At 38.2% G+C, this 24,060-nt stretch overlaps 1 protein-coding gene across 1 annotated transcript in view; it reads right to left on the bottom strand.

The window, feature by feature from the left end:
• LOC121320507 (serine/threonine-protein phosphatase 2A regulatory subunit B'' subunit beta-like) overlaps positions 1-20,063 on the bottom strand; it is a 58,966-nt gene extending 38,903 nt beyond the window's left edge. The window contains exons 1-2 of the mRNA XM_041258897.1: positions 19,872-20,063; positions 18,001-18,465 (exon numbers count right to left, since the gene is read on the bottom strand). Of these exons, the coding sequence (XP_041114831.1) occupies positions 18,001-18,369 (369 nt within the window). The 5' untranslated portion in view covers positions 18,370-18,465; positions 19,872-20,063. The remainder of the gene's footprint in view (positions 1-18,000; positions 18,466-19,871) is intronic.
• Positions 20,064-24,060: the final 3,997 nt, after the last annotated feature.

The raw sequence follows: 24,060 nt of genomic DNA, 5'->3' as shown, positions 1-24,060 counted from the left end.
CCATGGTTTTCAGGATCCACAACGTTAAGTCTGTAGAACCTTGTAAAGGTATTGGGAATAGCCCAGACTGTTGAACGTAGCTACGGCCTTAATACGGTATTGGGATAGCCCAGAGATGTACCATAGTCTGGTGTTAAAGGTCGATTGATAAGGTTGTTTGGCATTAGTTGTGGAAAAACCTGGAGTGACTGCCATTGTGACTGGAACAAAGGTTAGTTCGATGTGAGAGGTGGTAATGGTAATGGACAGTTAGGAATGTTCCGATCTGGCGCTACGTTGCAAATACCCTGATCCGCATGGTAAAGTTCTGGCCTCTGGGGATTGTAATCAGAGTCTAGTGACCGCACCTGATTATTTCACAAGACAGCTGCCCATCGACTTGTTTCAAGGGTGATGCAACCTTCAAGGTGGTTTATTTCAGGAAACGTGCAGGGTTCTGACAAGTGGTCTTGCATAGGAAGTTCTGCCCTTAACACTCTGTTATCCAGAACTGGGTCTTTGCTGATCCCAACTTTAAGACTGCCTCTGCTTGTACCATATTGGACTTAACCCCATAGCAGACAAAAAATTGTTCAGACTGCCTGGAATAAAGCCTAACTTACTGTAAATATGCGGGATTTCCAGTAGGAAAATGTCTACCAACTATGTCTTTTGCTAATAGCGGTCCTTGTCTGTTTTGACTATGTAGATCAGAGCCGTGTTTACCTTTCTTTCCCAGACTGACGGTCTTCAGAATCTGGAATTCGTTTAAGGTTCTGTAGATACTGTGTAAAGGTATTGGGAAATAGCCCAGGACTGCTAGCATTGGTTAAAATGTGTGGGTCAGCATCGGCATTGCCTGCTGGTGGATTTTTTTTTGTGTTTTAACTCCAGTGCGTTTTCACTGATTAGGTTCATAAGTTGGCCTAGTCACTTTGTCCAGGTCTGGTTGTGCTGTGTCCAGGTCATTTTTGGACTAGCCATTTGCTGTCACAAGTAGGCTTGACCAGGGAAAACCTCATAGTCTGCCTCATGCCCACAAATCAGTTTAGGCCAGGACGACTAAAAATGTGGCATCTTAGGCGGGTTGTAGTGAGCAAAGCTGTCGCTCTCTGAAAAAAAAAAAAAAAAAAAAACTTTGGTTCCCACAGAATGCTGAGATCGTCTTGTACCCAAAAAGGCAGTTAGCTATGGTGTTTAAAATGGGAAACTTCTATGACTCCAACTAGCCGTCTACGTTGACCCCAGTGCGGTTGGACTGTGCTCTTAGTTCTGGTCGGTCGTCAGGGGGTCTCCCCCACGATTAATATTAGACAAGCTGAGAATGCTCAAGGGCAACCATTAGGGGCGACCACAAGAAATGCTTCAAATGGGGGCTGCCGTCACCGTGCTTGATTCAAGTCCCCGATGGCATGGACGAGACAGGAATACGAGCAGGACGAACCTCAATAAGGGGGCTATAGAGGCATGTGGGCCCCGGCTCGCACCGCTTATAAACTCCTCCAGACACAGCAGGAGAGCAGGCATTGTAGCGCGTGTGCACATCAGCATAGTTCCCCGAGGAATTTCTCGGCCCACAGGGTCTCTGCTCCTATTAGGGAAACCAGATGGGGATTAGTCGGAATTTGATTTCCTCTTGCAGACCGTCTGGGATCGCTTGTCCGCCCCAGTTACTGGTCCGCCCGAGGGTTGCCGGCGCTCTGCGAAGGTGCGGGGAGACAAAGACCCTAGGTGTAAGAACTGCCGCAACTTTGCTCCCAAGTTGCAGCACATCTGAGCTGCAGGCTCAATGGGTGGGGATGTCCTTGTTTTTAACTTAAGGGTACCCCGTGAAAACACTGCTGTTCGAAGTCAGGTTGCTTGCCATCAAGTTCATGCAGGCTTGGGCGAACGTTCCTGATGTCTAGGGCCAATTTGAGTGGGAGCTACTAGTGGCATCATTGCTCTTGGGTCCTCCTGAGGTAATTTTCTCAGACAAGCACACTAGCAGTGGCGGAGTGAGCAGTTGCCATACAGCCTACTAGTTTCGCAGGTTCAATGTAATCTTTGCCAGCAGGGTCTGCCTCTATTATGGAAGAACCAATGAAATTGTTTTTAGGGGCTCTGAATAGTGGATTGAGTCCTGGGACCATGACATCAAGATAATTATCTGTGCTGGAAACGAGAACCGTCATCTTAGTCCCAAATGAGGGGTGAAGCCTCCACGCTGAGGCGCGGGGAACCAAGATGTAGATGGGCCGGTTGTTTCCACCAAGTGTGCCTTCAGACAGTGACGAGACACTGACAACAGGCAGTTGCGTTTCAACGCGGGCTGAAAAACACTGCTGTTGAACCAGGCCTGCTGCCATCAAGCCCAGAAGTTTCTGGAACGTTACTAACGTGGGCGCTCTGTTGAGCTGAAAGAGCTCCAAACAGGCAACTGTTCCCTGCACGCTGAGTCCGAGCACACAGTCCAAGCACACTCCTAGATAGGAGGCTGACTGAGAAGGCATGGTGCTGAAGGCAGCTGGTTCTTCGCAGGATTCAATGTAAGGCCCAACTGTTGATGGTGAAATTCCATGTGGGGCTCTGCCTGTGCTGGAGATGAGACAGTCATCCAGATAATTGCCTGTGCTGGAAATTAGACGGTCATCCAGATAATGGCCAGAATAGCTTCCATGCACTTTGAGAAGGCACAGGGAGCCAAGGAGAGGCCAAATGGCAAGACAAGTAACTTGTATGCTGTTCCCTGAAGGCAAACCGCAGGTACTTCTTGTATACTGGTTTTATGGGGATGTGGAAATAGGCATCCTTGAGGCCAACGTGGTGAACCAGTCGCCTGGCCTGATTGACTGCAACAGCTGTGCATCGTCAACATTTTGAACCTCCTTCAGCTCAGATATAAGTTGACCTGTCCGACGTCGAGGATATGTCTTAAGACCACCATCGTGCTTAGGCACTAAGAAGTACCTGGAGTAGAACCCTTCCTCAAACTGGGGGCGGTCTATCATGCGAGTAGCCCGTTTTTGCAGCAGAGCTACCTCCCCAGACACCACAGCTGCATTCTCTGGGTCTGTGATTGATGATGTAGTTTTGGCTGTTTAAAACCGTACAGATGTCCATCCACGCATCATGCTTCATGCGGGATGTTACTTATTAGAAAGTTTAGGACACAGTATTTAATTTCTTTTTTTTATATTCTTCAATTTTATTTTATCGTTTCAGAGAAATTGGGTTTTCGCCTTTTCTTTTCGGGTTCCATTGCATTTAACAGGTTTAAAAAAAAAAACACATTAGTTTGTCTCGCATTTCCTAGCAACAGACAAAGTGGAATTCTTAGTGCTGCACTAAGTTAAGCGGGGCACTTAACGTTTATGAATTCAAAACTAAGCGAGGCACTTATCTTAGTGGGGTACTTAGTATTTAAGTGAACTTAAAATAAGTTGTTTATGAATACAGGCCCAGGGCTCTTGCAAAATTGTAGTGACCTTTTTTTTTTTATCAGCATCAGCAGTTCTGTTGAACGGGACAGCTTAACTACAGGGGATGTGCTTGCAATGGTTTGTGATCTGGGATGCCAGGTAAATGATCACTTACCAAAAAATATATATATACACATATTTTTTTTTAACAAATAAAATATTTAACCGTCGCTAGGACCTAGCAGTCAAACAAGCCTCACTACTAAATCCTATAATGCCCCAAGGATAAATTTATTATGACAATGACCAACCAGCCTAAATGCACAGTGGCTCTCACAAGTATTCACCCACCCCCTCCCCCAACACCCCCACTTTAACTTTTCCACATTTTATTGTGTTACAACATGGAATCAAAATGGATTTAATTAGGAGTTTTTACCACTGATCAACACAAAAAAGTCCATAATGTCAAAGTGAAAAATTAAATCTACAATTTGTTCTAAATTAATTACAAATACAAAACATAAAATAATTGATTGCATAAGTATTCATACATTACTTATTCTTGTATAAGTAAATAAATAGGAAGGAAGGGAGAAGATATTGTTGCAAAGTAACATTTATCATTTAATATCCATCAATAATTACAATAGCAATGAATCAGTTAATCATATCTGCCCCTCCTAAACAGTAATAACATACAATGTGCAATAACTGTACCTTTAAATTAAATCAACAGACTTAAGCATAATCCTATGACAATTACAATACCCATTTATACATTGCAACACCAGTAAAAATATAATCACTCAAACTTACTGTTGCTTAAACATTCACACATTTCTAAATACGTATCACATACATCAGACCTTTAACAAGGAGGAAAGTGCATCAGTACTTAGAACATGACATTTAATATAGCCTACATATTCATATTACTTTTAGCAAAGTTGAGAATAAGTGCAATATTAGGCAATTGAAAGTACAACAATATTTCAGTATTTGAAGTGTAGTAGTGTTTCATCATAACAGGCCTAGAATCAGTTAGACAAAATGCATTATTACTTTTAGTAAAGTGGAAAATAAAGTGCAATATTATATTAAGCAATTGACAAATATATAGCAGCCACTGGAAAGGATAAAGTGCAGCAGTAATTTTATTATAACAAGCAATTACTATACTATCAAAAATGGAAAGATGATGTACTATTACTCTAACACGACACAGCATAAAGTGTATGGATTGTTTCAAGCATATAAAAGTCTCAATAATATTAAGAGTAACAACGCTACTCCAACGTGCTTTGGCACAAAAGCTCTAAATATAGAAATCCACCGTCCTGATTAATAATATTCAATAATATTCTACCGACAGTATTTCCTAACAGCGTTCCTTGGTCTTATAGCATCCACATATTCCAATTCAGTTACAGTTAAAGAACAATATCCACAATTACAACTATTCAGTAATAGTGTCCTGCTGTCAACAGTTCTTTTAAAGAATAGACAACGTAATAAAACGAAAACGGCAATATCCCGGAGGAGAAAGGATAAAGAAAAAATAAGACAGCGTCTTTCAAATCCAATCAAAGTTTTCTATCGCTTTCCTATTCAGAGTCCTCCTGTCTGCTGCAATGCACAACCCAGTCAGTTCCAGGAACCAAGGAATACACTCCTCTTCAAAAACGTTATTAAACGTTATAAACATTCTACTCCAAATGTATTTAATCCATTAAAAACCAAAACAAAGGAAAGAGCATGCAGTACTCCTATCATTACAGTTTGAATTTTATAAAAACTCCACACAGACCAACGTCACTTCCATTTGCCCTTCTTTTATCTCTGACAGGCAGTAAGAGACAGAAAAGAGACAGAGCACCCGGAGCACCCATGCAGATCGCTACACGTTGTCAGCCTCCATGTCCTCAGGACGGGAACACCAGTTCCTGTTCACCCGCCCCCTCAGAGGTTGTGATGGACAATATGTCCTCCTGTGGCCAATCTGTGCTTGTAGCCCCCTGGGGCCCCAAAGGGACAGGCGGCAAGAACAGTTCCCAGAGATTTTCCATCTGCCCACCTGTACAAGTCACTGGCAAAACCACTCAATTAGTACTCGCACGAGACTGAGGGAAGCCTGCTTGTTAGAATTAACAGCCTCCGTAATGGTGATGCTAAAGCTGTCACCAAAACGGCATCAAGATACTGTGGGAGAGATTGCAAGCAACCACAACCGAAGCAAGTATCTTGGTCCTGCACAGTGCTGCTGTTAGCCCAGTAGCTGCTCTCACTACATGTGCTGCAGCACCATGTTGCAGACAGGCCTGTGCTTAGTCTCTGTAAAAACAGAAAAAACACAATGAGAAAAACACTTTTCCTCAAAATACAGTAATTTAACAATTACATAAACTATATAAAACATCTCATAATTTTGGTCAAAGCCAAAACAAGACATTAACTAGAAGTTACAGGAAACTTTAAGGCTTCCAGGCATTTACAGCAGAACAACATATTACACAAACATTTTGTTAATTGGAAAGCCTTATTTTATAGTGTGTTTTTTTGTAGGATAACGGTTAGTATTTTATAAATGTTGATTTAGTATTAATTGTGATTACTACTTGTGATTAGCTGTAATAGAGTGCACTGCATGCACTGTGGAACTTTCAGCTGCATATTTTAGCTGTCAGATTTGTTAAGATTTGTTAAGAAAAAATGGCAATACAAAATTCAATTTTACACTCTTAAAGAAATAAAAGGGTACACTATATATATGTAAATGGTCAATGACACAGAATACATGTTTCAATTGCTGTGTTGTTACCCAGAGCTTGCTGCGACGGCTGCTCTTGGCTGCTGTCTTTCTGACGTCACATGCAGCTCTTAGAGAAACGCCTTCTCCAAACCTTGCAGCACAGAACACATTTTCAATGTGCTATATTTACATTTGTCTGAATTATCAACAGTCAGTTTAATGTAATTGATTAAGATTAACTATTGTAAAATAATACATCACTTACCACGGATTTAGTACATTATGTTGTTTATATTATTTATTTATTTAATATAGCGTTGGCAAGGCTGTTCACGACTTCATTGTATAATGATACAATGTAATTTGCCTCTGCTACAAGGTGGCAGCAGTAGTTTTAGTGGTTATTTGCATTACGATTAGCAGATGACTCGTGATCTTTGCATCGTCCCTTTGTTTCACAGCCGCAGCCAGCCTCCCGCAGTAACATTTCAAACGCTGGGCTATGCAAAATCTGCACAGATTTCTGTGGGTAGAGTTGAGTGACGTCTACAGCGCATCTCCGCGATTCTGTGCCTCACTGCGCAGAACTGCGGAAATCTGCGCTACAAGAACACGACCAATGTCTCAATTAAAATTAGCACAGACCCGTGACTGCAGCAGGATAGCCTACTTATTATCAATGTAGTTTTGTTTAAACAAGTTATAACAGTATTCTAATTTTCTTAGGTAAGTGAAGAAATTATTATTATTATTATTATTTTTTTTTTTTTTTTTTTTACAAACTCCACATGTGTAAAAATCATTGGAAGCTTACTTGTTGTAACTAACGTGTAGCTTTAAATCCAATAACACATTTTAGTATTAATACTTTGTTTTTCTATACATATTTTATTTATCCGGTTGAAAAAATAAACAACCCAGCTCTGCTCTTAAATAATAACCTGTGGTACATGTTTGTGTTAAGCAATAAGACTGACCATTTCCCAATTATTTTTACCATTAGATAAACAAAGTATTTATTAGGCTTCCCAGCCAAAGGCTGGGAAGCCTATTGTTAAAGTTTTGTTTTGTTTTTTTCTTCCCAAAACTTTAAACTACTGTTGCTTTGAAGCTGTGTGACTGATCAGGGTCTGACTTGGCAGGTAACAAGCAGGATACATTGGCTGCCAGATGCTGAAAAAATTTTGCTACTGCGTCCTTGCAATTGGCGATGTGACGCATTTTTAAATAAAACCCTTCGAAATCTTTTTTGGGAACCGGTGAAGCGATTGATCTAAAACTTGGCATATATCATTAGCATCCAAACCCGCATCAAGTTTGCTAAGCAGAAGTTGCTGTGATAAATTTTAATATCAAAATGGCTGCCACAAATCTTATCGAAATGCACCCCTAACAAATTGCTGCTGTTTGAAAACCGTTTGTCCAACAAACTCCAAACATAGTAGTTATCGTCCCAGTAACAATGGAATACAAGTCAAAATGGTTATGTTTTATAAAACAAGATGGCCGCCAGTAATACTTTTACGTTTGAAATTTAAACCTGCGTCAGTTGACAAACGATGTACTTGACTAACTCCAAACCCCACAAGCAACTTTCCTGATACTGTATCAACACAACTGACTTTTAAAAAATTGTGTTGACCAGAAACAAAAATGGCCATTTGACTCATTTTTTTAGAAACCTTTCGAAATCTTCTTCTTGGGAACCGGTGAAGCGAATGATCTGACGCTTGGCATATATCATCAGCATTCAAACCCGCATCAAGTTTGCAAAGCAGAAGTTTCTGCGATAAATTTTAATGTCAAAATGGCTGTCACAAACTTTAACGAAACGCGCCCTTAACAGCAAACGACTGCTATTTGAACATCGTTTGACCAACAAACTCCAAACTTGGTAGTTATTGTCCCAGTAACAATGGAATACAAATATGTCAAAATGGTTATGTTTTATAAAACAAGATGGCCACCATGTGTACGTTTACGTCCGAAATTTAAAACTTCCTCATTTGACAAACTGTTTACTTGACTAACTCGAAACTTCACAAGCATCACCCTTGACACTGTAGCAATACAATGGACTTCAACGGTGCCAAAGAAGAACATTTCGGGAGGTTTGAAAAGAAATGCGTCACATGGTGATTTTGGTTTAACACCAGTTTAAGTGATTGATCTGACACTTGGCAGATATCAGTATCTAAACCTACTTGCAAAGCAGAAGCTGCTGTGATACAATTCAACAGTAAACTGGTTGCCGCAAATTTCACCGAAATGCACCCTTAACAACAGACTGACAGCTCGGCACTGACCTTGGAACAGGTCCACTCGGCGCCGACTGTCTCTGCATCGACAGCGCTTTTCTCGGCGCCGTTTCCGTCTCAGATCGACTTGGCACCTGGAAATAGCTTTCAGGCTGTCTATAGCCCAGCACCACTGGGTGGTGCTATCAACGAGACACGGATATGCTTTACAATTGCACATAGGTCCACCACCCACCACCGTCGAACCAGCGAGGGCGATACTCCTTCAACAGGAGATCGCCAATCTTTGAAGGAAGAACACTGTACGCTTGGTAAGTCCAAGTGATGCCTTTAGCGGCTTTTACTCCAGGTACTTCCTGGTGCCCAAAAGGAATGACGGTTTCAGACCAATTATGGACCTCATGGTCCTCAACTTGTTCCTCAAATAGAGGAAGTTCAACATGTTGACAGCACAGCGTATCCCCCAGTCCTTCCAACCGGGCGACTGATTCACATCGATCAACCTGCAAGACGCCTATTTTCACATACCGATCCGTCCCGCGCACAGAAAATATTTGTGCTTCGCCTTTCAAGGCAACGTGTACAAATTCTGAGCGCTGCCATTTGGCCTTTCGCTGGCGCCCCGCACATTTTCAAAGTGCATGGAGCTCCACTCAGGCTGCAGGGTATTCGGATCCTAAACTATCTGGACGATTGGTTGATTTGCACGCAGCCAAAAGCACGTGCAGAGGCGCGCACAAAACAGGTCATAGATCATGTGGCGAAGTTGGGGCTCTCCATACATCAACAGAAGAGCAACTTCGTACCGTCTCAGTCCACAGTGCTCCTGGGGATCAAACTGAACTCTGTGAGCATGCTTGCCTCACTGTTGGAAGACAGGATTCGGTCATTGGAGACCACACTCTCTCTATTCAGAGAGGACGCTCTCCTACAGGTCAAACTATATCAAAGATTGTTGGGGCTGATGGCAGCCGCCTCGAGAATCCTTCCACTAGGGCTTCTGAGAATGCGCCCGCTTCAAGCCTGGGTGAATACGCTCAAGGTGCACCCAGTCCGAGATCGGTACCGGCTGGTGTGAGTGTCCAGACAATGCCGGAAAACACTGGAGTGGTGGCTCCGTCCCGGCAATCTGCGCCTCGGATCTCCCTCATAGAAGAGAATTGATCACTACAGATGCCTCCAGTCTGGGCTGGGGAGCGGTCTGGAACGGGAGAGGAATAAGAGGTGAGTGGAAGGGACATTGGCAGCAAGCGCACATAAATGTGCACGAGCTGCAAGCAGTGAGCCTTACGTTATTACGTTTTCGCCAGCAATTAGCGCACAAACATGTGCTGGTCCAGATGGACAACACCACAGTGGTAGCCTACATAAATCACCAAGGCGGGTTGCGCTCACCGGGTCTTCACCACGCAACACACAGACTCCTGTGCTGGACGCACAGAAACTTGCGTTCCACCAGGGCAGTTCACCTCCCCAGTGTGGACAACAAGGCAGCAGACCTCCTGTCCAGAAGAGGTCCAGACAGCTTGGAGTGGAGGCTGCACCCTCAAGTGGTGGAGCAGATTTGGGAGAGGTTTCAGCCGGCACGAGTCAACCTCTTTGCCACAGCAGAGTCCACTCATTGCCCCCTATGGTTCTCCATGGAGAGAGACAGGGGTCACCTGGGAGTAGATGCGCTAGCTCACTCCTGGCCACAGGGGCTCTTGTATGTGTTCCCTCCGCTACCATTAATACTCCTGACACTAGACAGGATCAGGGTGAAGAATGCACAGCTTCTGCTGCTTGTACCCAGATGGTCGAGATGCCCCTGGTTTGGGGGGGGGGCTATTATGGTACCCGAACCCAGCCCAGCTCCAAGTCTGGGTCTGGCCATTGAATGGAGCTGTCTATTCAGACAAGGTTTGCCAGATGCAGTAGTAGAAACACTACAGTCTGCTAGGGCGCCAAGCACTACAGCCCAGTACTCATACAAATGGAAAGTTTTCCAAGACTGGTGCCTTGCCGAAGGTCACGATCCAGTGACTTGCCCGATTGGACGATATTAACCTTCTTATAACACCTGTCTGACGCAGGAAAATCAGCGTCCACTTTGAAGGTATACCTGGCAGGACTCTGTGTCCCCTGGGGCACATTTCCTGGCAATGTAATTTCTTAAAGGGGCTTGAGGCTTTGTCCTCCCATGAAAAGTATGGTCCCCAAGTGGGATCTAGAACTGGTACTGAGGGCCCTTATGGGTCTCCCATTTGAGCCCATGGCGTCAGCAGAACTACGCCCTGTTTCATTAAAAGTGGCATTTTTAATAGCCATTACATCTACCAGACCAGTAAGTGAGCTTCTTGCGCTGTCCATCGATGACACATGTATGGCTTTCACTGGAAGTGACTCGTGGGTAACATTAACAAATCCATCCTTTTTGTCAAAGGTGGTATCCTCATTCCATATTAACCAATCAGTGGTTTTGGAAACTTTCAGACCTCCCCGCACAAGTTATAGGAGGACCGTTGACAACACACGCTATGCCCAGTTTGCTCTGCACTGTTATTTGGATAGAACGGCATCCTGGAGACAGACCAACCAGCTGTTTGTCTGCTATGGGTCCCGCTCTAGAGGTCAGGCCCTATCGAAGCAACGTCTAGTGCACTGGGCAACAGATGTGATACGCTTGGCTCCCTGTTACCGGGGGACATTATGGCCCATTCTACCAGGGGCCAGGCAACTTTGTGGGCTTTCCTTCATGGTGCCTCCTTAGATGAGTTATGCAATGCTGCTACATGGACAGGTAGTCAGACATTTGTGCGTTTTTACCGCCTTGATGTAACAAACCGAACGAGACCCTCTCTGGTCTCTAGAGTTTTGCAGGCGGCATGCCCTTAGGCGTCATGTGGGCTCTGTTGCTATCGCCATGGGGCTGTACTCTCGGTAATCTGGAGCCTCAGTAATGGTTGTCAATCTAATTGAAAGGGAACGTTAGATTATTACCATAACCCTGGTTCCCTGTATTGCTACAGTGTCAAGGATGATGCTTGTGAAGTTTCAAGTTAGTCAGGTAACCCATTTGTCAACTGAGGCAGTTTTAAATTTCAGACGTAAACGTACACCTGGCGGCCATCTTGTTTTATAAAACATAACTGGGACAATAACTACCAAGTTTGGAGTTTGTTGGTCAAACGGTGTTCAAATAGCAGCAGTTTGCTGTGAAGGGCACGTTTCGTTAAAGTTTGTGGCAGCCATTTAGACACTAGCATTTATCACAGAAACTTCTGCTTTGCAAATTTGATGCAGGTTTGGATGCTGATTATATATGCCAAGTGTCAGATCAATCGCTTCACCAGTTCCCAAGAAGATGATTTCGAAAGGTTTCTAAAAAAATGAGTCAAATGGCCATTTTTGTTTCTGGTCAACACAATTTTTTAAAAGCCAGTTGTGTTGATACAGTATCAGGGAAAATGCTTGTCGGGTTTGGAGTTAGTCAAGTAAATTGTTTGTCAACTGACAACGTATAACTTGCCTTGTTTCATAAAACATCACCACACATATTTGTATCCCATTGTTACTGGGACGAGAACTACCAAGTTTGCAGTTTGTTGGACAATCAAAATGGTTATATTTCATATTTGAAAGGGAAACAACTGTTATAAATAACTTTGTAGTTTTATCAAAGTTAAAATGATCGTATTCTTCTAGAAAGTTTGCCTTTTCCTTTGCACTTCAAAACAAGGACCAAAGTGTTAAACTTAATCACGGATTTGTTGCATATCACTTTGTGCACCTTCAGCTTATCATAGAATAGCAAGCGTTATAGACTGACAATTTTGTATTGAATGTGTTTCTGGAACTTTGCAAGCAAACACACCATTTCGACCTGCACCCAAGGAAAAACTCTGAACACAGCACATTGGATTGACAAAGCAATACCAGTATATATAAAAAAAAACAAAACACTCATCTACATTGTATACAGTACAGAATATGTACCTATCAGTAGGATGTGGCTAATGTTGCAAACCGCCTACTTATTTTCAGTTCTTTGGCACGTTCTCTTACAGATCAGGCTGATCACGATTACAATATAATCGTAAATCTCGAAAAACTACTCACTTCTAAATCTTTTTCTAAATCTTTTTCTAAATCTTAGTATTTTTTCAAGATTTACAATTATACTGTAAATACAGTATAATCGTAAATCTCAAAAAACTATTCACTTCTAAATCTTTTGTAGTCATTTTTGTATTACTTTAGTATAAATATATGTTAATTTGGATTCATATGTTGTTTTTTTCTGACATTATGTGAACGAAAAGACACACATTTGCCCGTTTTCCCATTGGAAATAGTGATATTTTTAAATATCACTGTCCTGGTCACAAAAGCAAAGTTTGTGGGGAATAATAGCCATTTTCTATACTTTTGGGGCATAAACAATTAGGAAATAACACTTACTGCCCAGGAACAAAAAAAAAAAAAAAAAAAAAAAAAAAGAAATTTGTTACACGGTGAATAGTACATCAACCAGTTGGAATGTAGTATGTACAGTAGCCTAAAAAGTATTTAAAACATGTAGGCCTATGTGGCACTGCAATTTATAGTCCCTATTTATTCATTAAAAAAAAAAAAAATCCTAGAGTGGTGGATTTCAACATTAATCTACTTAAATATACAATATGGTATTCAATCACTGCAAAATGTAACCGTCCACTGAAAAAGTACCCAAAACTCGTTTGATCTAATTTCCTACCTAGCTAACTGTTTGAATTCATTTTTTTTTTGTTCAACCAGTAAGGTCCCATTGAGATTAAAATATTTTTCAAGACAAAGTGGACGTTGTCGGTAAGTGATCACTGATTGCTATTTTAATTTGACAATGGTTCAAATTACTGTTAAACATTTCTTACTGTACATTTTAAGTAAAGACACATACGAGAGAGAGAGAGAGAGAGAGAGAGAGAGAGAGAGAGATCACATAGTAGCCACTTAGTGATTCTGACCATTTTTTCTCTCTACTATTTTTTTTGTATTATTATTATTATTATTATTATTATTATTATTATTATTATAATAAAGTGTTGACATGTGTAAAACTGTTACTGGTTCTATAAAAGGGGTTTATACAACCAATAAAAATCTTTACATATTTACCAAGAAGAAGTACATCAAATTTATGAGTTGAAAAAAAAAAAAAAAAAAAAAAATCAAACTTTTCTAAACAGCACAAAAAGGCAAAAGTATTTCACTGCAGCTGATAAAGGCTTCAGAAAAATCAATTTTAAATTCATTTTAAAGTTCAATCTGCTGGAAAGTAGTGTTTGAGACTTTAAATTCAGAAATTTTTGCACGTGTGCAGTAATGATGCAAACTAGCCAAAGAATCTGTGAGCACTAAAACATTACCAGTCCCTTTGTGTATTTCATTTTGCACCCCTACAGTATTGTGGAAATCTAAGTTAAGCTATACATACTTCGGAACCAAGGTACACGTCATACTAATCCTTACTGAAAAAACTACTGGTATTCCTGAATTATACTGGCATGTAAAACAAGAGGTCATGCAGAGCCACAGAGGGTAGCATTCACTAACAGTATATGGTTTAAAATGAATCTCCATTTTGATTAATATAGTTCTATTTCCTGACATTTTTTTCTTCACTTACATTGTATGCACACAGTAAACAGTTCCCTGGCATTTAATGCACAGAATATAGTCCCAATTTAAACATATTGGCTATCATAAAAGTGATTTGACCCACCCTGGTTTTCAAAATTAATGTTGTCTTCAAAGTGACCAAGACGTGTGGCAGGATTTTAAAATAGTTGCTGATAATGAAATATTTGTAATTTAAAATGTCATCAAAAAAGTAATGCTAAAACTTGAGCCCACTCCCCCCCAAAAATATGCAAAGTTGTCATTTAGTATGCTGGTTTATTATAGCCTGACTGTAATATATATGAGTTATGACTATGTCCCTTGACTTGAATTCAATCAATATGATGAATTAATTCAGCAACAAAGTAATCAGAAAAACAAAACAAATTTCAATATATGCACAATAAATTAAGCTATCCTAATAAAAAGGAACTGCCATGCTCACAATAACTCATTTAAAGCCTCTTCCAGATATTTGTCCGCAGCATCCCTTTCATTTTGCAGTTTCACAATGGTTCAGGTTTAGCATTAAAAAACTCCCAGCATCATCTTCTTAGGATGCACTCTTTAACAGAAGGTTTAGGCTAGAGTACACAGACTGCAGTGTTTGCATATACCTGCTAGTAACAGCACCAGCGCCTTTCATCAACAAACTTAAGGAAAACAGCTCTAGACATCTGAACACCAATACTAAGTCTTGTCATAACTTTTGATTTATGTTACCATATTAAAATGAAGGGATGTTAATACGAACCATCTACAAGCATCAAAGTGTGCAATTAGCCCCCTGAAAATGCCACCGACTTGCTGAGACTGTTGATGCCTTTTCATTGTACAAATTTAGTCTCGGTTCAGTTTTATCTTTTGTCTATCGTTCGATTTGTAATTTCATGCACATCTTTCTTTCAGTTTGGTTTGGGAAAATCATATGAAAAATTAGTATTTGAGAAAGACTGGATGTATGTTAAACTTATACTTAAAGTGCTTAATTTGTTACATTCTGCTTGTTCGGAATAAGTACATTAAATGTGCACAAGCTATGTAGGCTAAATGCATGATGGCGTTGAAAGTATTTAAAAATATAAATCCTGATTTAATTCCTCTAGTGCAATGTCTTTGTCGATTAAAGACATGGCCTGATTGGATGAAATACAAGTGAAAAGTAAAGCCGTTTATGAAACTAGCTGTAAGGACAACATCACAAATCTCAAATATTTCTGTATTATATATGTTTGCATACAGTACATGTTTATAATTAAAAAAAGAAAATCCCTCCTTTTTTAAAAAAAGTGATATTATAGATTTTGTAATTAATGAAATGTACTGGATAATAAGCTGTTGTATATTACACTTTCTCAAGTGCTAATAAAGTAGGCCTATGTGAACTTATTAAAAGCCAAATATTTGCTTCAAAAGTTAGGAAAATATGTTTGGCTGTGTCAGCAAATCAAAAAGCTGATCCACCTCCAGTAGAATATATTGAGACAAAACTGAATAGCAAAAACATTTTAGCTGTCTGTCTAGCAAAGCCTCCTCGACAAACTATTGATTTTCAGAATGTAAATATAAGGCCACTGAGTGTTTGCAGACACAGCTGTCATCTCCTGTCACTGTCATCACATTTCAAATTATTACATAAGGCAATGTCATATTTTCCTTAAACAGTTTTAAATAACGATCCAACCACCTCGCTGAATTAGTCAAAACTGATGCCATTTTATGTCGTCGTTTTTTTACAGGCAGAAATACCAGCGACGTGGACGCATTGGAGTTTGATTGAAGGACTTAAATAAAAAAAATTAAGTTATGTTCCTGATTTCACGATCGACCTAACTGGGTCCACCCTAACCTGTGACCAAACACACCCATTGGCTCAAATTTGCAGTAGTTTGTTTTTTGTTTTATTGTTAGATCTTGCCCAAGGAGCTGAACACTGAAAATATTAACTTTCCAGTTGAACTGGTTTACGAGAGATCAGCAGTTGTAAGTGCAGCAGCAGTGTGTTTGCAAACTCATTCAAGCTCCTCTCAAAGGGAGTTGTACTTGAAACCTTCACAAGGTATTTTCAGGAGGGTTACCAGCAAAACAGCACTGCCCTCAGAACTCTGAGGATGCTAGTACACAAGAAGCACAAACAAATGTACACAACATAAATGTACATACTGTGGAGAGAATTCAGCACTAATGTCTTCACACCCACCGATATCTGAAAATTCAAACCAGGCACACACAATACCCAATCTGAAACAGTGGTGCATATACAGTACTGTAAGTCTTAAACCATAATGAAAGAAACAAATGAATTGGTAATGTAAAAGTTAAATGCAATTTCTCATATCAGTGTATAGACTTAAGGTCAAGTAGCTATTCCATTATATAAAAAAAAAGATTTTTAAAGAGAAATCAACACAACACTGTTGCTAGTGATACTGGTAACAAGTGAGAAACCGTATAGTTGAGACATATTGATGTGGATTTCTGGATTGGATATTTTGTTTTCTGTTTCCTATTTTCACTTTTTTTTTTTTTTTGTGAAATGTTTTCTAAGTTGTCGGTTAGTAGTTTTGCAATATTACCAATGTTATATTCCTTTCACAAAAGAAGGCACAAATTGCTCTTTGGGAGTAAAGACCACAATAAATCTGACCAACAATTCAATATTTACTACCAAGTTTTTTCAGCTTGACCATGCAGAAATGAACTTGCATATTGCCACATTCTTATTTTTCCCCCATGTGTATTGAATCCTATGTAAGACCGCAAAGTCTTTTTTTTTCTACTTAATGAATACTGAAGTTGTTTAAAAGATGTCAACATAAAAAATAATGTTAGCAAAGTAGGAAAAATGACCTTAATTAGAAGAATTGCACAAATGGAAGAAATAGTTTCTGCAATTATAACACATATGGATGTTTCTTACGGGTGAAACAACTTTCATAGTAAATATTTCATTTTTGGCTGTCAGGTGTTGGAACATGTTCCATCTTATAAGCCCTCTTTCCATCCATGTATTAAGCAAGTTTATAAATGTAGTCGGTAAAATTGCGACACAAGAAAAAACAGTTTTCCAAGTAATGCAAGTTTATCGAGTAAAAAGTAGCTGTGCGATTTGTAAAAATACCATAGTATCTTGCTGCGATGGATACAAAATCTCCTGTATACAAAATCTCCCTCAAAAATGTGTCTGTTTGGACACAAACAATTTCAATTGTATGTGGCCTCTGTGATTACTGGTGTTTGGGTGACCTTTGTGCTCACTAGGTCAGAACAGTTGTTTTTTGGCAAACAGCTGCCTCTGTACAGTTTTACTTTTATGGGCTGTTTGGTGTGGCTAAAGTCGGATTCACAAAGAGCAAGATATCATAGCATAATAAACAAGTTTTCTATTTGTTCCCATCCTGATTAAAACACAAGGATCAAGCAAGACTTTTGACAAATTAATGTTTATAGCTAAAGATACTGCAATAGAGTAATAGAAAAGCATTTTGTTTTAACCGCTAATGTTACAAAAAGGTAAAATAACATGGTTACGTTTTAGTAGCATATATTCTATACAGAACTGGAACATTGTTCTTGCGAGTAACATACAAAATACTGAGGTGCTGGAAAAATATAAATTTCTAATTTATCATAAGATGGACAAAATGACAATTAAAATAAGGTGCTAATGGCAATTAAACCATGTTCAAGTTAGCTACAGTTAATCTTTATTTTTTTTATTTTTTTGAAATTTAAAGCTGAAAGAAAACCACCTGTAAGTACCATTTTAAGCATGTCTGTACTAATGCCCTGATATATAAATAAATATATATTATATATATATATATATAATATATATCTATATATATTATAGATATATATATTATATTATATATATATATATAGAGAGAGAGAGAGAGAGAGAGAGAGAGAGAGAGAGAGAGAGAGAGAGAGAGAGAGAGAGAGAGAGAGAGAGAGAGAATATCCTTACCAGTTTAGAACCTATTGATCGTCGTACTGCTCTATTCTGACCCACCCTCGGACTGCCAGTGTTACCAGATGGTAGTGCTGTAGTAATGGGGGAGGGAGGACTTGAAGAAGCACTTAAAGAAGTGACTGCTTTATCAGTCACCTTCTGCTTCGATCTGAAATTGTTCTTATTTTCACTACAAACTAAAGGCCTGTTGTCTTTCAAATCCCCATCACCACATTCAAACCTCTCTCCATTCTTGATCCGTTTGAGGTAATCCTTGAGCATCAACTGCGTGGTTGTTTCACTCAACCAGTTTAGAAAGAGTTCATCAACTTTCATTTTCAGGACAGGTTGAAGAACAGGTGCCGCAGGCATCTCTAACTTCATTTACTGTAAGTGAAGATCTCAAAAGAAAGGAACATATAGATGCAATATTCCGCTGGCAATCTGCAAACGACTTCAGCTTTTTTAATACATTTTGCCCTGTTGAACAGATAAAACAACAAAGATACAATTAGAAAAAGCTTAAATTTTACCAATTTTAAAGAATTCTCAGTTTTCAGATGATCAATTTTTTTCTGTATATAGTACATAGAGTATATTATATGTTAGATATTTAAAAAAAATACATGTGATGTTAGAAAAAAGGCATCCATATGCATTTGTGTGGAATTTAACAGTACTACCATCATGAAAAACTATACACAATAATGCTCAACTTTATTTATTCACTGTTTTATGTGTGGGATCGGGAGGAGGGTTTATTGATTTTAGTGTGATTAATTAGCAGTTTGTGTGCTTTCACTTTGATACACCTACAATTCTTTCTACTCCCTAGTATAATTTTCTTCAAATTATTATTAGTCAAACCATAGTAAAGGTTTAAGTATTAACAAATAGGGTACTTGCTTGAATAATGACTATTTGTCAACAGGTAGGATGAGGACCTCTTGTGATTTCTGGATAGGTAAGCACTGCAAGGCAAATTGTGTACTTTTGCGTCAGTGAAAACTCCATATCCCTGAAAATTATGGGAGTATTATTGTTTTACCATTTAATTATTATTATTATTTTTTTACTTTCACCATCCATATGAAAATAACTGTACTTTCTGTGGTGCAGGTAAGAATAAACCTGACCCCCACTTTTGTTTCTTATGAGCAGCTGGTGGGTGTTCCACAGCATTGTGGCTAAATTATCTTCACCAGCATGGGGGGTGGGAACCACTCTGAAGAACAAACTTTGTCTCAGTTCTTAATTGTCTTTTTTTTTTTTTTTTTTTTTAAGTTAACACTTACATGACACGGACACTATAACAGCAGGTAAACGTTGGATGTTTGTTCACTGCGATTTCTGATATTCCAGTCACTAAAGTCAATAAACAGTTACGTTTGGGCGTATTATCACCAGTTTACTTAAAGTTTATGCGATTCAAATAAAATGTACCGCTATGCTTACTGCTTCTTTATGTGAAAAATTTACATATAATTTAAACCCATATTGATGCATTTTGCAAAACGAACACAAATACACATAACAGTTTTACACTGCAGCTGCAGGCGTTTTGTTTTTTCTTTTTTTTACAGGGACACTCTACTTTTAAAAATTAAAACGTTCACACCAATGGTTTACTAACATCAGATCCAGCATGAACACATTTAAAACGGATTAGACAGCATTTAAAATATTCCCATAAAGCTCCCGACAACCCAGTCCTGCGCAAGGCCTAGTTTAGACTAGAGAGACAGTGTCAGTAAATAAATGCAAACAAAAAACACCAGTGTTGTCATGCTGTCAATTTCCAGCCCAGTCGAAAGGGGGTTCTGAAACAGTAACTCTTGCTTCTAACTCTAGATAAAGATAATTGAACGTATTTCCCTTTTACCTACCTGTGTTTTGTTCAAATAATATTCTTCAACCATTCAAACCAACGCGGTTCACTTTGAACTGAACTCCCGTTTTGTATTTGGTTACCGGCCAGCCCACATATCGCGAGGAAATCATTAGTGATGGTTACCATAGTGAGGTTGTTAGACACGGAAGTTTAAGACTAATTATTCAAAGGGAGATATGACCTCCGAATCTACGTTTTCGTACGTCGACTTTGACAAACTTGAACTCGATAACTTATGACTGATGTAAACTTGATAAACATAAATAACGTGAATGTGCATTTGATCTACTTACTGAAGCCGAATTCCTAGTGCGTATAGCAACCCCTGTTCTGTATTGCAGAAAGAGTGTATGTGCGGATAATTTACAAAAACAGATTAATATCATACCTAATTACAGTACGTTTTCATTAACAGATTTATGTTAACCTCTGTCCACTCTAAAACGCATAGCTTATAGACAGTACAGTTCGCTTGCATTCACCAGGTAGGTCTTTGACACAAGATTCTGTGTTATGTACCATATTATTTTTTTTTTATTTAAAACTACCATAGCATGGAAAGTGCATCTGTAGGACAAACGCCCTCCTGTGGTTTAAGTATAAACACGCAGTTTATTTACCAGTTTGTTTTATTCAGGGCATGAGAGCTAAAATAAGTTGGATGACACTGACTACACTATGTAACACAATTTTTGTTCCTGGGTAGTAAGCGTTATTTCCTAATTGCTTATGCCTCAAAAGTATAGAAAATGGCTATTATTCCCCACAAACTTTGCTTTTGTGACCAGGACAGTGATATTTCAAAATATCACTATTTCCAATGGGAAAACGGGCAAATGTGTGTCTTTTCGTTCACATAAAGTCAGAAAAAAACAACATATGAATCCAAATTAACATGTATTTATGCTAAAGTAATACAAAAATGACTACAAAAGATTTAGAAGTGAGTAGTTTTTCGAGATTTACGATTATACTGTATTTACAGTATAATCGTAAATCTCGAAAAAATACTAAGATTTAGAAAAAGATTTAGAAAAAGATTTAGAAGTGAGTAGTTTTTCGAGATTTACGATTATATTGTAATCGTGATCAGCCTGATCTGTAAGAGAACGTGCCAAAGAACTGAAAATAAGTAGGCGGTTTGCAACATTAGCCACATCCTACTGATAGGTACATATTCTGTACTGTGTACACTGCTTTGACAAAGACTGGAAACCAATCTTATCATTTTACACATGTATTTTAATTATCTAAATTTAATTATCTAAATTTTAATTATCCAAATCTTAACAGCCAATGCCCTAACCATCTCTAATGCTGAAATATCTAGGTATATTTTTTTATTGTATTTTGTGATGTTGAGAAAGTGATACAAAAAATACCACTTAAGGCAAAGACAAGGAAGAATAATATAGCATTAATGTGTGGCAGTATTTAGATCGGCCGTTCTGTTGTCATTAAAATAGACGCAGTAGTAGTTTTTGGAACACTTGTCTGGCACTCCTCTGAAGAACACATGTGTATAATCAACCATCTATAGTGAACACTTTGAAGAACACTTATATTTCCCTTGTTAAATCAGCTATATTTAAGAAACATCTTTCTATTAAAAAAATAAATAAATAAAAAACACATCTAGACAGCCCTTAAATTGGTGCTTATAAGCATGTTTAGACACCTTAGTTCTGCTAAAAATCCCCCAACAATTACACTTCCGTATTAAAAACACAATTACACTTTAAATCTATAAGAATATACTATCAATATATATATATATATATATATATATATATATATATAATATTATAATCTATATATATATATATATATATATATATATATATATATATATATATATATGTTTACAACTGAAGGTGTTCCGCAGAGACAATAACCTCTCAAAACCTCTCAACAATAAAAACATGCAGCATAGGTTCAAACAACCAATTTTGTGGTTGTTTTGAGTGTTGGTCTACACAGTCAACATGGTGGGAAACAAAGTGACAGACTTTACAAAGAAACCAACATGAGAGTACAACACTATTTTAAACCTCAAATGAGTTTCTATTTGTTTTTAATGTCTGGGTACAGATCTAAAATATCACAGTTATCTTGACATTATATATAATTTTCCATTTCAGTCATCACACCCTGGTGACTTTTTAAAGCAAAGTTAAAATAGCTCACAAACCTCTTTAAGAGAGGTTAACGGTTCCACTTCACTCACTAAAACGCTGCTTTGAGCCAACAGGGGTGCTTTAAACTTCAGAGTTTTCACCAGGATGTGCTGACTGAAACAGAAAGTGATATACAAAGACAGTCTTAACAAGAATAATAATACATTACTTAAAATAAATGTTTTATTTCAAACCTGTACTAACTTGCTATTTTAACCCAAGTTTTAAAATGAGATAACTAATATGACTGTTTAATTCCCCCACCAGGTTGCTCATTAAAACATATTAGCAAAAAAAAAAAAAAAGCTGCTTCTCGTTGGTTTATAGTTTTATTAGACAAGTAAACACATATAGAAGTTAAAAATAATATCTGCAAATTCCATGGGTCCTATTTCAAAGCTAGTGCAAATGCATATTTTCATTTGCAATAGAACAGTTTGAAAGGTAACAAGCTAGGCAGCTATGAATTACACACTCTGTTGATATAGCTATTTCAGTCAGATGGGTAACATACTTTATATAATAATCAACGCTTTTTCTAACCATGATGTATACTGTGTAGCAGGTATTAGGAACAGGAGGAGTTTTTAATAACAGTTGCACTATGAGTGAATCTTTTCAGTGAATCAAGTAAAAACAAAAGTGATAATCTACAAAAAAAAAGATCAGAGACTTACAAGAAAGAGGTTTAAAAATGTTTTTGATCCATTGATACCACTGATTCAAATAACCGTGCCAATTGAATAAAAAATTTGTATTGGTAATATTAATAATTGCTAAGCAAAACAATTGCCGGAAAACTGACATGGTGAAAAATACTATTAAGTATAAATACACGCTGCAAAAATGAAACAAATGTTACTTTAAAAGATACATTTAAAAGAAATATAGGGTTAGATCTTTAAGTAATGCAGCACTGCCTATGTGTGATCATTGTTTTCTAGGCTTGAATTTCACTTTCACGTACTGTAGCTGTATTGTTTTTCTTAACTTAATATATTTGGTACACTAAAAGGAAACTTTTAAAAAAAAACATAGATTATGTGAAAACAGCCAAATGATTGCTTTATAACTGAAGTTAGTACATGTATTTTCTAATCCAATACAGATTAAAAGGATTGTATGCTTGTATGCCTGTAGTTTGCTACTTTTAGGGATACTGTGACAGGGATGGCTTTGTGGTGATGTCAGGCCAGAAGCAGGAAGGAAAACAAACAGGCAAGTATTGCAGTGCAATGCCTCTTGCGCCGTTTATTTTCAAATAACAAAAATAAGTAAACTATCCAAACCAAAACACTTGCTCACAGAGCAAAATAAAGGTTTTAAATAAAATAAACTCAAACACAAAAACCATATAGGTCAGGCTGGACAATCACCTTCACTGTTCCTGTATTTTAATAGTTTTACTTTTAAACTCCTTTTTCTCCTCGCTCGCTCTCGTTCCTCCTCTCGAACATCCACTCTGACTGCAGAGAGCTCAAGAGTTTTATGCAGGTGACCATCTCCAAAATTAATCACTTAATTACACAAGGTTTTTAATTGTGGATGGGGCTTCCCATCCACACTGGAAAACAAAGGAAACAGCTCTCACCATCATATATTTCCAAATAAATATATCATAATACAAACACAAACACAAAATAATAAACTGCACAAGGGCGGAGGGGTACCCCGTTATAAAATAAATAAACAATACATTTATGGCAGGGATTTGCCCTGCCCCCTTTTCATGTGCAGGGCATCTCGCCATGTCATAGTTACCAATATATTTCATAAGCAAGCGGTATTCAGTAAGTGAGGTACAACAGGCAATAAATCAATCCACCAACCCTGGTCCTTCACATTTGTTTATTTATTTATTGGAGTGCATAAATGTTGGTTTTATTTAAAAAAAAAAACACAAAAATAATTGTTTTTAAAGAGAAAGAGAAATTGTTTTTAAAGAGAAACAGGCTTTGATTACGACAAAGAGGGCTTATAGCATTGATCTCTGGCTTTATTAGAATT

Source organism: Polyodon spathula, chromosome 9 (assembly GCF_017654505.1).
Source record: "Polyodon spathula isolate WHYD16114869_AA chromosome 9, ASM1765450v1, whole genome shotgun sequence".
Lineage (NCBI taxonomy): Eukaryota > Metazoa > Chordata > Actinopteri > Acipenseriformes > Polyodontidae > Polyodon > Polyodon spathula.
This window is presented reverse-complemented; position numbering and strand designations above follow the sequence as displayed.